Raw genomic sequence first — 14,573 nt, 5'->3', positions numbered from 1 at the left:
GGAGAGGGAGCAGGGAGATAAGCCACAGACCAAGCAGGACACTGCAGCACGTGCAAGAGAGCCCAGTGGACCATGCCAGAGAGAGAGAAACTGGCTAGACAAAAACATGAACGCACAACATTCTAGACAGAGAGAGAGAGAGAGAGACACAGAGAGAGAGAGAGACAGAGAGAGAGAGAGAGAGAGAGAGAGAGAGAGAGAGAGAGAGAGACAGAGCAAAGACGAAAAATCAAAAGGCAGACAGATGGAAACTGCTACAGAAGACTGCTGGACAGAAAATCAGGCAGAGAAAGGAAGAAAGAGAAAGAAAATAAGAAAGAAAGAAAGAAAGAAAGAAAGAAAGAAAAAGAAAGAAAGAGAGAAAGTAAGAAAAAGAAGAGAGAGAGAGGGGCGGGGGGGGCTGCAGCAAACACACTAATCTGGTGAGTCACAGAGCCCTTCAACGAGACGAGAGAAAAGCACAGCACGCCACAGAGCTCACAGTCAGTCATGGGCAGTCCCGCTGGCCTGGCACAGTCCTCCAGATACAATCCAGACCTGACCACCCCGAGTGTCATCCCCTCACACACACATCCAGCATCCACACACACAGACTGAACGTGTTGTTTAGCCCAATATTCAGAGATCAGCTCGGATGCACGCAGGATCTTTTTTTGCCTTATTCCCTTAAGTCTCTGATCTGCGAGGCTCAGCCAGAATTATTCTAAGTGGTAATTAACATGAGGAGGCTATTTCAATTTTAGACAGAGCACAGCAGGAAAATGAAGCAAAAACATCAGAGACTCTGACCCCTCCACACGTACAGCACACATGCAGGCGTACACACACACACACACACACACACACACACACAGCTTGAGTGTGAGTGTAACTACTCCAGCCAGAGTGTGTGGGGGTTACAGGAGTAGTTACACAGTAGTCTATCCTCTTGGTTGATGACCAGTCAGTCAACTGGTGCTCACAGGGATCTGATCGCCATGGCAACGCATCCCAATCATGCTCTTTGCTTATCTTAATTAGAGTATTCTGTTCATAGTGGTCCAAGTCTCTAGAACCTGGTACTCTGGGAATAAAGCTTGCCTGCTCACACAGCTGATTTATGTGTCCAGCTCGACTCGTGCAAGTACTGCAAAGGTGCTTTGTTCATTCACACTCTGACCAAAAGAACAAGTTCCCTGTAGAGCTTGTTCAGAGGCCAGTGCTGCTCTCCAGAGACCTCCATATTTATTCCTAATGATAGACATGTGTTAAGATGGCACATCCCTGCAGCTGCATTGTGGGTAATGGTGAGTGTGTCTGTGTGTGTGGGCATCAGGGTGGTGTCTGTCTGACCTCACACATCTGCAGCTGGAAGAGACGGCGCTCCTTCTCCATCTCCTCGGCGATCTCGGCTCCAGTGATCTCAGTCCGGATCATTCCATGCTGCTTGGCGTGTTCCCGTTTCTCCTTCTCGATCTTGGTACTGCGATTGGGAACATCCGTGAGATTTAACACACCGGCACAAACATACGCACACACACACACAAACACAAACATGCATGCACACACACACACACACACACACAAACATGCATGCACACACACACACACACACACCTCTGGCTCTAGTTTCCTTTTCTTTTTTTATTTCAATTTGTATGAAAGTTGTTTTTAATGACTTCACACATGTAGAATGCATAGTCTTAATTTGAGCATGATGCTGGAAAATGTATGCAATATGGTGAGGCAGTGACATCAACCACACATTAACAACAGACATGGATTAAGAGAGGCTGTGTACAGGGTGGGGTGAGGGGGTGCAGAACAGGAGAAAAACTTATCACACTCACAACTTGGTTTCATAGTCCTTCCATGCCTTGTCAAAGGGCTTCTTCAAATCCTGGACAGAGAAGTAGGGAGGGAGGGGAGGGGAGGCAAGAGAAGGGAGAGAGAGAAATTTGAAAAACAGGAAAAACAAAGTTATCAGCCAGCTGCAGCCAGCAGCCAACAAGGGGTCTCTGCTGCACAAAGAGGCCGACTGGAGTCACATGAAGGACAGAGAGAGAGAGACGAACAGAGAGAAAAAGGGAGACAGAGAGAGAGAGAGAGAGAGAGGGAGAGAGAGATAGACACACACACACAGAGAGTGTGACAGAGAGAGAGAGATGAAAAACAAGTGAGAGGCGAGAAGAAGGAGCAGAGAGAGCAAGACGGCTAGAGACAGAAAGAAAGGGAGCAAGAGAAGGAGAGCCCCTCCAGGAACCATTCAAAAAAGAAAAACTCTCCTGGTGTTGCAACACAGGCTGGCTCAGGCTGTGCTCCACTCAGACTGGGCGCTGCTGCAGCTGTGGCTTTTGGGGTTTGGGGTGAGGCCGAGCCGTCATTACTACCGTAAGATCACACAGGAGGCGCACTCTAATGGCTGCGTCACTGGTCCGCTGCCTTGAGCGCTTGGATGGGCCTCAGAGAGCATCTGATGACTTGTTGTGACAGTGGAACACACTGAGCTCCAACGCTAACAATCCAGACAGGGGAAGACGAGTACAGCAGGGCAATACTGAGCTCCAATGATAACACTAACAACAATAGATAAGTGTGTGTACTTCCAGTAGCCTTAACCCATGATGCTGGTGGCTAATTAGACATCTACAGTGGCAGCTTTACCTTAATGACAGTGTTGGTTAATGCCAAACTACACTTTTTAGCATTAACAGTGGGGCAGTTGGACAAAGCTGAGCTTCAATGGAAAAAAGCTAACAGATGTAGATGAGAACATCCAGTGGCCTCTGCTACTGGGGTAGCAGCCAAGTTTACATGTACTAGTGGTCGTTTTACATCAATGTCAGTGTGGTGGATCATTTTAAGCCAGCGTTATTAACTGCTGGACAGTGGATAGTGATTATTCTTTAGTGAGGGCTTAGGTTAAATGGATTTTGTGGCCATGAGGGTGAAGTGGTGGTGTCAGTGGGCAGTGGCAGACTCAATGCCAAACAGAGAAAAACATTTTACCACAAAATTGTATTTCTGCATTATTCTGAGGTCATGGTGGCATATTTTTGTCTAATTCAGTCTTGCTGTGGTATCATTAGCATTGCTGCTATTTGTGACAGCTAGGCTAACAAGGTTTTTTTTTTTCCCACAAGGCTGCACTGCTCCCCCTAATCTTTGACAAGCAGTCTGCTGTCCTCGTCTTAAGGAGGATGTCAGGTTCGGAGGGGGTATTCTGGGATCGGGGCAGTTTGTTTGTTTGTGTGTCTGCGTGCCAGGGCCACGCCTTCCATGTTGCTAAGTCGCCGAGGTCACAACCTGCTTACCCTGAGTGCTTGTTCCAAACACAACATGGAGCAGGGAGATGGATGTATGTGTGTGTGTGTGTGTGTGGGGGGGGGGGGGAAACAGAGTCACTGACTAGAGCTAATCTGACTGCCTCCTCTTTTCCCTCAATTTCTCCCCCTCCTCTTCCTCCCCCCATCCATCTTGCTGCTTCCTTCCATCATTTGTCCTCTGTTTCCACCTCTCTATCTTTGGCTTCTAGCCTCGTAGTTACTTATCGTCTCATTCAATCGCACTAAAATGTCTCTTTCCTTACAACTTGTCTCCATCCACACTTCTGTCTCTCTCAGATTGGAAGCTGCTGATGCTGTCCAGACAAGCCTGACCGTCAGATCAGGAGTTCTCCTGGAGTCTCTCTCGCTGTCTTTTATTTCTCTTCTCATATCTCACTTAGTCATCCCTCTATTCCTCCTCTTTGATTCGATCTCTCTCTCTCTCTCTCTCTCTCTCTGAGGGGTGATGTGTGTATCAGTGAGAATGGGGAGTGTCCACTCACCCCCTTCACTCCCTTCAGGTCCCCCTTCAGTAGGGAGTCCAGCGTGAAGATCACATTATGGCTCAGGCTCTGCAACTGAGGGATGGAGAGAGAGAGAGAGGGAGAGAAAGAGACATTAAAAAGAGAGGTAGAGAGAGATGGGGAGAAAAAAAGGACATGGAGAGCATAAATAATCTTGCTTCACAAGCACATGAAAGAGCAATGGCACAGAAGAGGACAAAAGTGATAAAAAAATCCATCTCATCTATCAGCACATTCCAACCAAGGCTTCCTCCTTGCTAGAGCACACAAGAGCTGACACGACCAAGTGGCACCCCTCTCTCTCATGTTTTTGTGTCACTTCTTTTTTCACTTCCTTTGTCTCTCCCCCCCCCCCCTCTCTCTCTCTCTAGAAATCGATGCCTGACTGCACAGCCTGCGCAATGCTGACGCTCCATACTATAGCAGGGCACTGTTAGCACGCAAGCTGCTTTTCCGTGGCCTACTAAAACAATATTGATTTGGTAATGAGATTCAAAGAGCTCCCACCAGCCCCTGCTATCTTGCATGCTCGTTTCCGGCTCGACAGCAGGGGCCTGACCAAAAGCAGCACAAAACGGAGTTCCTGACCCACTTCACCACAGTGCACTGCCATTACATGAGGGGGCAAAAGCACACAATTCTCTCTCTCTCTCTCTGTTTGTTTTAATGCCCATCAGGAACAGAAGAGTGTGAGACTGTTGACTAAAAGGTCAGTCAAAGATTCAGTGCCCAATACCAGTGCAGTAAGTGTGGCTTCATTGTACTTGTACACTGTACTTAATATACCATTTAGTTAATGGCTACTTATAGTTCTGTAAATATGACTACACTGTAGAAAGAAAAAGCCATTAGAGATTCAGAGTTAAAGACAAAGGTTATGTGACTATGAATATGAGGTCATAAGACCAAAAAAGGCCAAATTGAAATATTTAGTGGCTAAACGGTACAAGAGCAATGTTACAGTTGGCCTTTTACTCACAAATTAAATTACAAAGGAAATGACACAAGGGCTTTAGCCTTCTCTTTTTGGATTACAAAATTCCCATATGTTAACTTTGTAGATTATTAGTGAACAAAAGGATCACCCAGTTGACTGATGCCTACAGAACTACGTGTCTGTGCGTTCACATCACACTGGCACCAGCTGCTCCACTCTCTTCCACGTCTGACCAGCTAGTGAGCATGCTCACACGCACGTGCACCATTTCAACACCCACAGAATGGGATCTCTGTTACCACAGAAAATTGGAAGTCTAGATTTAAAAGTGGCAAATGCCACAGGAAGGTGACACCCACACTGACGTGTAAGCCACTAAGAAACACACACACACACACACACACACACACAGGGACTCTCCCACAGACTCTTTCTCATCTCTAGCATAGGAGAGCAAAGATGTCCCATCTGCTCAAAAGAAGGAATGTGTGTATGCAGCGACATTGAGGGTGTGCGAGTCTGCATATCCTGACATCTTTAACTCATATCTCAGTGGACGTGTGTTCGTGTTAGGGGTGGGCGATATATATCGTCTGTGATAATATTGTGATTGTTGTTTTAACGATGTGCAAATTGACATTATCGAGTATTTAAATTACACTTGAAATCACACATTGAAACCCCATACATTTACTAAATCCAGGAGGTGTATGCGGGAGAAGCCCCTGGCTGCAGCAGAGCAAGTGTCACATGATCACTAGTGGGTCCACGTTCAACATTGTCACACGCACGCCTAATGTTTATTTTGTGCAGCTAGAGGTAGGCTACTTGGGATTGTGTGCGGCTACTTCTGTTCAAGTATCATTGATGAGTCACGTTTTTTCCTACATGGTATTATATGGAGAGAAAACATTAGCCTTTGAGTATTTTAATAGTCAGTTGTAAACAAAGAACTCTTTTCATGTAGGCCTAACCCTTTTGTAAATGGTCTGAAGTTCGCTCTAAATATCTATATTTATCGATTATGCTAACCATTAGCATCTCTATGGGATTTCTCATATACATTAGCCATAAGCTAACACATTAGTTTCTATTCTGTAACTTGGAATGTACTACTACCTACTGTACATAATTGCTCTTAAACAAAACATTGAAGGAAATAACTGAGATGTACTCTGTTGGTCTGCTTAGTTTTACAGTGAATCCTAAGTAAAGGTTTTTGAAGGGAACTTAAGCTTCAGACTTTCTCTTGGGAAACTGTCAGGCCTAATTCATCTTCTCTAATGTAGCTGGCTAGACCATGTCATTGCCACACACACAAGTGGGGGCAGAATTGGAAATGTGTCATAGAGTGACAATGCATTGGTTGATTTGGTTAAAAATTAGATTAGGTTATTGGTTAGTATTGTATTGATGCTATTCATAAATAATGAGCTGTAAAGTAACTCAGACTTTTACAAATTTCTTTTAAAGGATATCGACTAATTATCGTTATCGTCAAAATCACAAAAAATAGAGATATTATTTTTTGTCCATATCGCCCACCCCTAGTTTGTGTGTGTGTGTGTGTGTGTGTGTGTGTGTGCGTGTATGCGTGTGTGTGTGTACTGCCTGTCTATACCTACACATGACTCTCTTCCAGTTCCCCATAAATCCCCAGGTTTCTGTTGTTCCAATTAGGGCTGAACGATTTATTGCATTTGCGATAATATCGCGATATGATGAAACGCGATTTTCAAACCGCAAAGGCTGCGATTCGTAATATGTGACGTCAACAAAACGCATTTATACTTGCGCTTGACGACGCGCCACCGACTGTTAACACCGACCACTGAAGAAGCAAAAAATGTAAACAAGAGGACCAGCTAACAGTGTCAAGAAAGGTCTGATCACTAGAGCTACTTTGGTTAAAAAATAAACCTCTTCATTACCTTTTGCTCGAACCTGCCATGCCCCTGGTTCTAGTTCATAAAAACCCTGTGCTGCTACTCTGGCTGGTAACTTCATTCACTTGTCCAGCTGACGATTAAAACTCCACGACTGTTTAGGCTGCACTCATCTGTGCACTGGGGACTTTTTTTACTGGAGTACAGTGAAAGTGGGGGCATTTGCATTTGCGGCACAAACATTTCATCTCACAGGATGCATAATGCTATCCTCAAGTAGTTGACACAGCTAACCACCAAAAACCCAGCTGTTCTAACATTAGCTTACCAGCTAAGGCTCTAGGCTACATACATGCTGCTAACTGCTGATAACTTTGCCTGTTTAAAGAGTTTTGTCTCCGCGATTGGCTTTGTTGTGATATGAACAAACTAGTTAATTTGCATGCATGCGTATTGCGCTGCGGTGTTGATGCTAACCTTTAGTTAACACCTAGCCAAACGGTCATTCGGCCGCATTTATTTGCGCTACAACAATCTACAGTAGTTTGTTCCGATTCACGTGCAAGTAGCCTACAGAGGAGAGGAGCGGGTCTGTGTGTGTGTGTGTGTGTGTGTGCGTGTGTGCGTGCGTGCGCATATCGCATCGCAATCGCAATATTGGTGAGAAAAATCGCAATTAGATTTTCCAAAATCGTTCCCCCCTAGTTCCAATGTAAAAAAGCCAGGCTTCCTCTCATCAAAAGGTCAAAGAGAATCTGATGGAGCCTGACGAAAGGCTTATTACACAACTTAGCACCGTGTCAGCCCCTTTCCTCCCATGCCTCATTAATGCACAACAGCAACGGCCTCTCCAACCTTTCCAGCAGACTGTCCTCAGATCAGTAAAGGCCTCCCAAGCAAAGACAAGCTGCCCTGTCATCAGCCAGGAGAGCAAGAGTTGTTTACCAGAAGACTTAACGACCTTCTTAATGCCTCCCTTTACAAGACACATACATGCATGGACAGGCAGGCAGGCGCGCACGCACGCACGCACGCATGGGCCACGCAGTCTGATGATACAGGCATTATGGGACATAAACCAGTAATGGGGGGGGGGGGCGCAACACTGGCATGTCCAGGTGGAGGAGTGAGAGAGAGAGGGACAGTCAGTCCACTCTCCTTCTCTCTCGTTTCTCAAAATGTGAAAACTTCCGTTTTCACATTTTTGTATCCATCCCTCTTTTAGACTCTCTGTGCTTTTTTTCCCTCTCCAATGCGCACAAATACCCAAAGCCTACCTAACAATACTACATTCATACAAACATTCACATTAAGGCATGCCCCTCCTAAACACACAGCGGTCTGTAATGGAGGCAGGCTGAATGTAAGGGAGAGCAGATCTGTTTTGTCCAGTTCTGCCTTGACAGACAGAGATGCCTGTTTTCCACACCGATAAACCTAATCTAGTTACTCTAGAGAGGCAGAGAGGAGTGCTGGCTAGAGGGAATGTGTGTGTGTGTGTGTGTGTGTGTGTGTGTGTGTGTGTGTGTGTGTGTGTGTGTGTGAGTGAGAGAGAGAGAGAGAGAGAGAAAGAGTGTGTGTGTGTGTGTGTGAGAGAGAGAGAGAGAAAGAGTGTGTGTGTGTGTGTGTGTATATGTGTGTGAAGGGAGAGAGAAAAGAGAGAATGGGAGAGTAAAAATGGCTGGTGGTGAAATATGGGATGAAGCAGTGTGAGAAGAAGACAGCAGGAGAGGGGGAATGCATAAGAATGAAACAGAAAACATTTCACAAAAGGACACAGAATGGTGATGCAATGACGGGAAGGGGTTAAAAAAAGAGAGATAAAGTAGAATGTTGTAGCACTAGCTGGATAAAACCAGCACACTAATTCTTAGTGTCACAGCAGTTGTAAAACATGACTTACAAATGGCTGCACACATTCTCAGTAAAAAGGTGGATTTCTCGGCATGGCACAGGCTCTACATGCAATCTTTCCTACATAGTGGAACAGCCCAAAGGATTCAGCAGGTCTAGATGATTTGTAGGAACTGAAATAAAAATGCCACCCACAAATCCTGTAGACAGGGCATACAGCAGTACATACAATTGTATGCAATGTGTGCAATAGCACACACCACTCTTACAAAAGTATACACTGGACTCGACTTAGGACCATAGGTCTTTGTCAAACACACTCACAAAACCCTAAGCATAATCAAACATATGACACAAGAACACACAAGCACGAACACAAATGCACACAGGCATACACTCACAGGCACACAGGCACATACACAGATATGATTCAGACATGTTATTCTGAACTCCTCAAAACCAAAACCTCGCTCGCAGCTTTCATAAACATGCATATTCATGGCTGCACAGATGCACACCCACACATGTGATGACAAACTCAGAGATTAAGACATCATAATTAAACTGCAACCTTTTCAGACAAGCGTATACAAATGTGTGCAGGTGCACGCACACATATATATGAACTGGCACCCTGCTGGGCATTGTGGGCTACTGCTACAAAACATGGCAGCAAGAGAAAGACTCACAACCACCCACGGAACACACACACACACAGAGAGAGAGAGAGAGATAGAGAAAACAAGCTTATGAACTTAACACCTACTATTTTGCCTCCAAAGCCAAGTAATATATCACAGACCTCTGCCAATCTCCCCCAAGTTACAACTCTAAAATAAGCCACATCATAAAAACCATGAAAAATCTGTGACATTTCCAATGTCAGATGAAAGACTTGCTACTTCCAAGATTACAACTGAAAGATAAGTTATAACTACTTAAAAAAGGGTATTTGTATACCCTTTTATTAACATGAATAAAATTAACATGTATGTTAGACTGTTGACTAAAAGGTCGGTCAAAGATTCAGGACCAGATGTACTAACGTGTTTGCGCCCAATTCAGGCATATTTGTTTCGCAACATGCGTGTAAAATCATTGCGAGGTATGTACAAACAGGCCGCAATGATGTAAAAGCGCAAACTGCCTGTCGCGGGAGCTGAACATGGCTAATTGCCATGAGACTGCTCCTGAAAGCGCACGCCTAAATACTTCCGCCTTGTAAAAGCAGGTGTTAATCCAAATTGCAGTTCAATGCGTCAATAAGAGAACCTTTCAAAGACAACAAAATCGCTATTTAGAGCACCTGTTTTGTAAGTATTTGTACTATCAAAAGCAACCTTAACTTTCGTTGGCCTTTTGAATGTCTTACTTTCACTTTCACATCATTTACTTAAACTTTCCTACTTGAATTAGATTTGACCAATTTTCCATAGCCTACGTGCACAAGCACTTTGAGTAAAACTACTGATCTTCATTATCTCCCTGCTTGTTGACATCTTATCATGTATGGTATAATTTCATGACCGCTAAACGTTTGATTCTTTTTAATGTTGTCATCAGTTAACTTCATTCAACTGCGCTTGTATAGGCTCTGCCATTCAGTTGTGGACGTTCGTAAATTGCGTTTATGGGCGGAGAAAGGCGCAGTTAACACTAGTTTGATAAATACGCAATCTGCAAAAAAATCGCAATCTGCGGTTTGTCCATGACGCTGATAACGCAAATGTACGTACATCTGGCCCTCAGTGTCCAATACCAGTGCAGTAAGTGTGGTGGCTTCATTGTACTTTACGTAGAACTGTACTTAATATACCATTTGGTTAATGGCTAAATTTATTTTATTCTTATTTATTTTACCCATTTTATTATTTCTATTTCATTTCCATTTATTTTATTTTATTATTTCCATATTTACTCATTTATTTAAATGCATCTTCCCTTTCTTTTATTCTATCATTTTTCTATCTTCCATTTTGTATTTCTTTCTTTCTTATTTTATTACATTTATTTAGTTTATTGTCTTTATCTGGTCTAATCACATGATGATGTGTAAAGCACATTGAACTGCCTTGGTATGAAATATGTAAGGGATAATGTATAGAACGCCGGTCATTATTGGGAAAATAAGTCCCGACAGGGCGAACCGGTCTTGTTCCGGTGGGACTTATTTAAGTATAAGTATAAGTATATATACTCTTTTGATCCCGTGAGGGTAATTTGGTCTCTGCATTTATCCCAATCCGTGAATTAGTGAAACACACTCAGCACACAGTGAACACACAGTGAACACACAGTGAACACACAGTGAGGTGAAGCACACACTAATCCCGGTGCAGTGAGCTGCCTGCAACAACAGCGGTGCTCGGGGAGCAGTGAGGGGTTAGGTGCCTTGCTCAAGGGCACTTCAGCCGTGCCTACCGTGCCGGCGTTCTATACATAATCCTGCTTATTACACGGCTACTTGCCAAAACAAAATAATAAACTCTCCACGATATGACTTTAGCCTACATAGCCTAGCCTATTTGTTACCGTTCATCGTGGTATTTGCTGAGAAACAAATACGGTAGTTTGCAACAACACACGCTGAACTTGAATCAAACATTCTTTAGAACACAGCTGATCAACCGTCTGCTTTCACTTTTGAATGAAGTTCCAGTCCTTGCGTAGTGATATGAAAGACGTATCAGAAGCACAAAACCCGTTGCCATTGACAGCGGTAATTATATGTTTGCAGCGGTAATTACATGAAAATATTTTACCGTAGAACTTTGGGAAATCCCATTCAAGCCAATGGAGCTTTCTACTTGCCTTGTGAAGAGCTGTGAAGACAAATAAAATTGCCTTGCCTTGCCTTACTAACTATAACTACTTAACTGTACACATGACATGAGTTATGAACATTGCTTCAACTATTATTTAGAATAAAAACAAAAATGTAGGTAAAAATGCAGGCAATCTAATATTACCATATCATAAACTCCATATGCTACTCATAAAGGCAATGAGTGCCAGTAGAAGTTGAGTGGACCAGAGGACAGGCCCCCAGTCTCCCAGTGGGCGGTGCTGGCCAGTAGTCACTCACCAGGTTCTTGAGGAGAGTGGACAGCTCCTTGGTGAGGGTGGAGAACTTGACGAAGGCCGTGCCCAGGTCAGGGTTGTCCCGGCTGATGAAGTTGCTGCCAAACTTGTCCAGGGCCTGAGCGTAGTTCTCCTCATTCTGCACATGGTCTGTTCAGAGAGCGTGCAACCACACACACACACAATGTGAACGTAAACACACACACGTACAAACATGCCACATATATATATATAAACACACAGCCAAGCACAAAGGGCCATCCACACAGTCACCCCAACACAAAGACACAGAGAGGAAGAGAGACACAAAGGGAGAATTAGACAGGAGTTAACAAGATAAGCTACAGCAGAACTTAGGAGCGCCCCAAGGGCCAACACCAAGACGCCTCTCCTACACGCCAACTTTCCTGTGCCGTGCACGATAGAGACATGACGGCAATCTGGTCTCCCAGCAGGTCAGTTTGTTACAATATGGCGCCAGCCACGCCAATGTCAAAGGCGGTCGGGTCTCCACGGCGACACACACACCATGTCATAATGTGACTCACGGTTTCTAAAGGCGGCTGCTCACGGCTGGCTGTAAGTGATGCCGAGTGGGAGCCAGGCAGTAAGTAAACAAGCCAAACCAAATTACAACACACTCATGTTCATCAGTTCCACACCGGTCAGGCTGACTGAGACGCATATTTAGTTCATATTTAGCAGGATAAACAGGGTTCACCGCTAATGAGTTAAATAAATGAGGGAAAAGGTTGATGATGTGAGCCTTCAAATTAGCCTGACTCCGCCCTCCTACGTACTTCCGCTCAATTTTAATTTCCCTTCAGTACGTCGTCTGGGTCTGCGGTATATTCGCGGGTTTTCTCCTGCAAAAATCTGCAGGTCCAATCAGCGATCAGAGGGAGTAGCTGAGAACGATGACGTTGAGGTTGTGCGCTAGTTTGAGCCAGACATACGTCTCGACCAAACGTTAGTGATATTTCCAAGCTACCTTCAAATTACTTCTGGGTTGTAAACTCCTGGCCAATATATTAGGGATGAGAAGACATTAAAAAAGCTGCTCATTCTGTTCTGTTAATCTCCATCAAATATATTCATTCACAGCAAGACAAATCCCGCAGGTGAGCTTCCCTGCTTTTCGAAATCACTGCATAAATGAGGGTGTCAGCTGTGAGCAGGAGTGTGGGGAGCGTCACAGGGATGGTTAAAATGGGACCCTGTTTGCAGGAGCGTGCCGCTGTCCCACTGCTTGTGTGTGTGTGTGTGTGTGTGTGTGTGTGTGTGTGCAGTGCATCCTGATTGCACCGCGGCAGTCCTGATACCACGCCATCTTCCTGCATCCTGATGACAATCACACTGATTAACCACAACACTCTTGTTCTGTCCCTTTCTCTCTCTTTCTCTGTCTCTCTCACCGTCTGAGATGGAGGGGCTGTAATCACCGATGTTTCTCCCAGCATGCTATCCGTGATGAAGAACGCCGAGGAAATATCATCGCCGTGGAAACACAGATGTGTTTAAGAGGGCTAAACAAACGCAGTGAGCCCTGTCCTTCTCTTTCATCTCCCGCAGTTTGAGCGGTGTGCTTTAATGGAACGGGGCACATCACGCTGCCACTGTGAGTCGAGGATGACCTTCTCATGTGTGTAAATGTAAATAGGTGGGCATGTGAGTGTGAGTGTGTGTGTGTGAGTGTGTGTGTGTGTGTGTGTGTGTGCATGCATCTGTTTATGTCTCGTTTTACGAGTGTGTGTGTGTGAGAAAATGTGGGTGCACACATGAGTAGGAGTGTGTTACAGCACTTTGGAGTGAGCAGGACTGAGTGAATATTTGAAAAATAAATGTTGCCAATGTGTGTGTGTGTGCTTTGGTGAGAGTGTGTGTGGGTGGCATGAGAGATGGGAGCTGGCTTCATGCCACACTATTTGGAAAAAGATATTGATGTGCTGTGTAATCTGCTCCTATTGGTTTTAATGGGAGGTCTGCCTCAGCTTAAAGTGCTCTTATACACACACATCCTTCCCAAGAGCATGCATTTCTCACAGCAAATGCTCTGAACTGCTTATATAAGCCCCTGTGTGTATGTGTGTGTGAGTGTATGTATAAAAGAGAGAGTGTGTGTGTGTGTGTGTGTGTGTGTGTGTGTGATGGATGCTCCAACTGTAGCCATCATACATATTCACTATATTCCCTGCAAGCCTTAAGCTCTCTTTGCAAAACTGAATATCCATTGCAATGGTTTCAGTTTCAAGAACATGATACAGTAGGCTAATTATTCTCTCAGTCTCACTGATCCTGTTGGTGGAGTGGTTCTTACCTTGACCAGAGCCGTAGATGGCTTTAACCGACTTCTTAACTTTCTGCAGTGACGTCCGGTCCTGGTCTAACGCCTGGAAGAAGAGGGACAGAGAAAGGACACGGTCATCACGGGGTACATGGGGCTATTTCTCATTTGAGTATCCACACAGCTTACATCTAAAAAAAAAAATCAAGGTAGAATCCAAAATCTCTCCAATCTCGCACTGCAATGTTCTCTTGGATAACTATGATGGCATACAATTTCAAGGATTCTAGTGTTCAAACACAAATTCAGTAGAGTCGCTAGGCCTCCATTGTGCATTATATTTCTCCACTACCAGACAGACAGCTCAGGCAATTCTGTGATGTTACTGTGTGATTAGCATTTGCCAAGAACAGGCGCTAGCATGTAAACAGCGCTAGCACTTTGACATGACGCCCACCAAGGGTATAGCAAAGCCACGTTTCCAAAAGAAAGTTTTTAAGAGGAGAGAGTGAGAGTGACTCGGAGAATATGATGAAAAAGGAGAGGCAGAGCCAGGGATGCACAGGTGCACAGTGACAAACAGGAAGAGAGAGAGAGAGGGGGAGAGGGAGAGACGGGGAGAGAGAGAGAGAGATAGAGAGAGAGGGGGAGAGGTAGAGGTAAACACTGTGGAGAAGAGCAGAGTGCCTACAGCTCAGCAGA

At 44.7% G+C, this 14,573-nt stretch overlaps 1 protein-coding gene across 10 annotated transcripts in view; it reads right to left on the bottom strand.

Moving 5' to 3' along the window:
• asap1b (ArfGAP with SH3 domain, ankyrin repeat and PH domain 1b) overlaps window positions 1-14,573 on the bottom strand; it is an 80,343-nt gene that overhangs the window by 32,088 nt on the left and 33,682 nt on the right. For all 10 annotated transcript variants that reach the window (XM_076290928.1, XM_076290929.1, XM_076290933.1 and 7 more), the window contains exons 4-8: window positions 13,905-13,977; window positions 11,592-11,737; window positions 3,809-3,883; window positions 1,830-1,879; window positions 1,333-1,462 (exon numbers count right to left, since the gene is read on the bottom strand). In XM_076290928.1, coding sequence (XP_076147043.1) covers window positions 1,333-1,462; window positions 1,830-1,879; window positions 3,809-3,883; window positions 11,592-11,737; window positions 13,905-13,977 — 474 coding nt within the window. The remainder of the gene's footprint in view (window positions 1-1,332; window positions 1,463-1,829; window positions 1,880-3,808; window positions 3,884-11,591; window positions 11,738-13,904; window positions 13,978-14,573) is intronic.

The sequence above is a fragment of the Alosa pseudoharengus genome, unplaced genomic scaffold, assembly GCF_046254945.1.
Source record: "Alosa pseudoharengus isolate Yale_2024_CS ecotype anadromous, Long Island Sound unplaced genomic scaffold, YU_APseudo_1.1 YU_APseudo_1.1_scf_18, whole genome shotgun sequence".
Taxonomy (NCBI): domain Eukaryota; kingdom Metazoa; phylum Chordata; class Actinopteri; order Clupeiformes; family Clupeidae; genus Alosa; species Alosa pseudoharengus.
The sequence above is the reverse complement of the archived record's forward strand: the minus strand, read 5'-3'. Positions and strand labels throughout refer to the sequence as shown.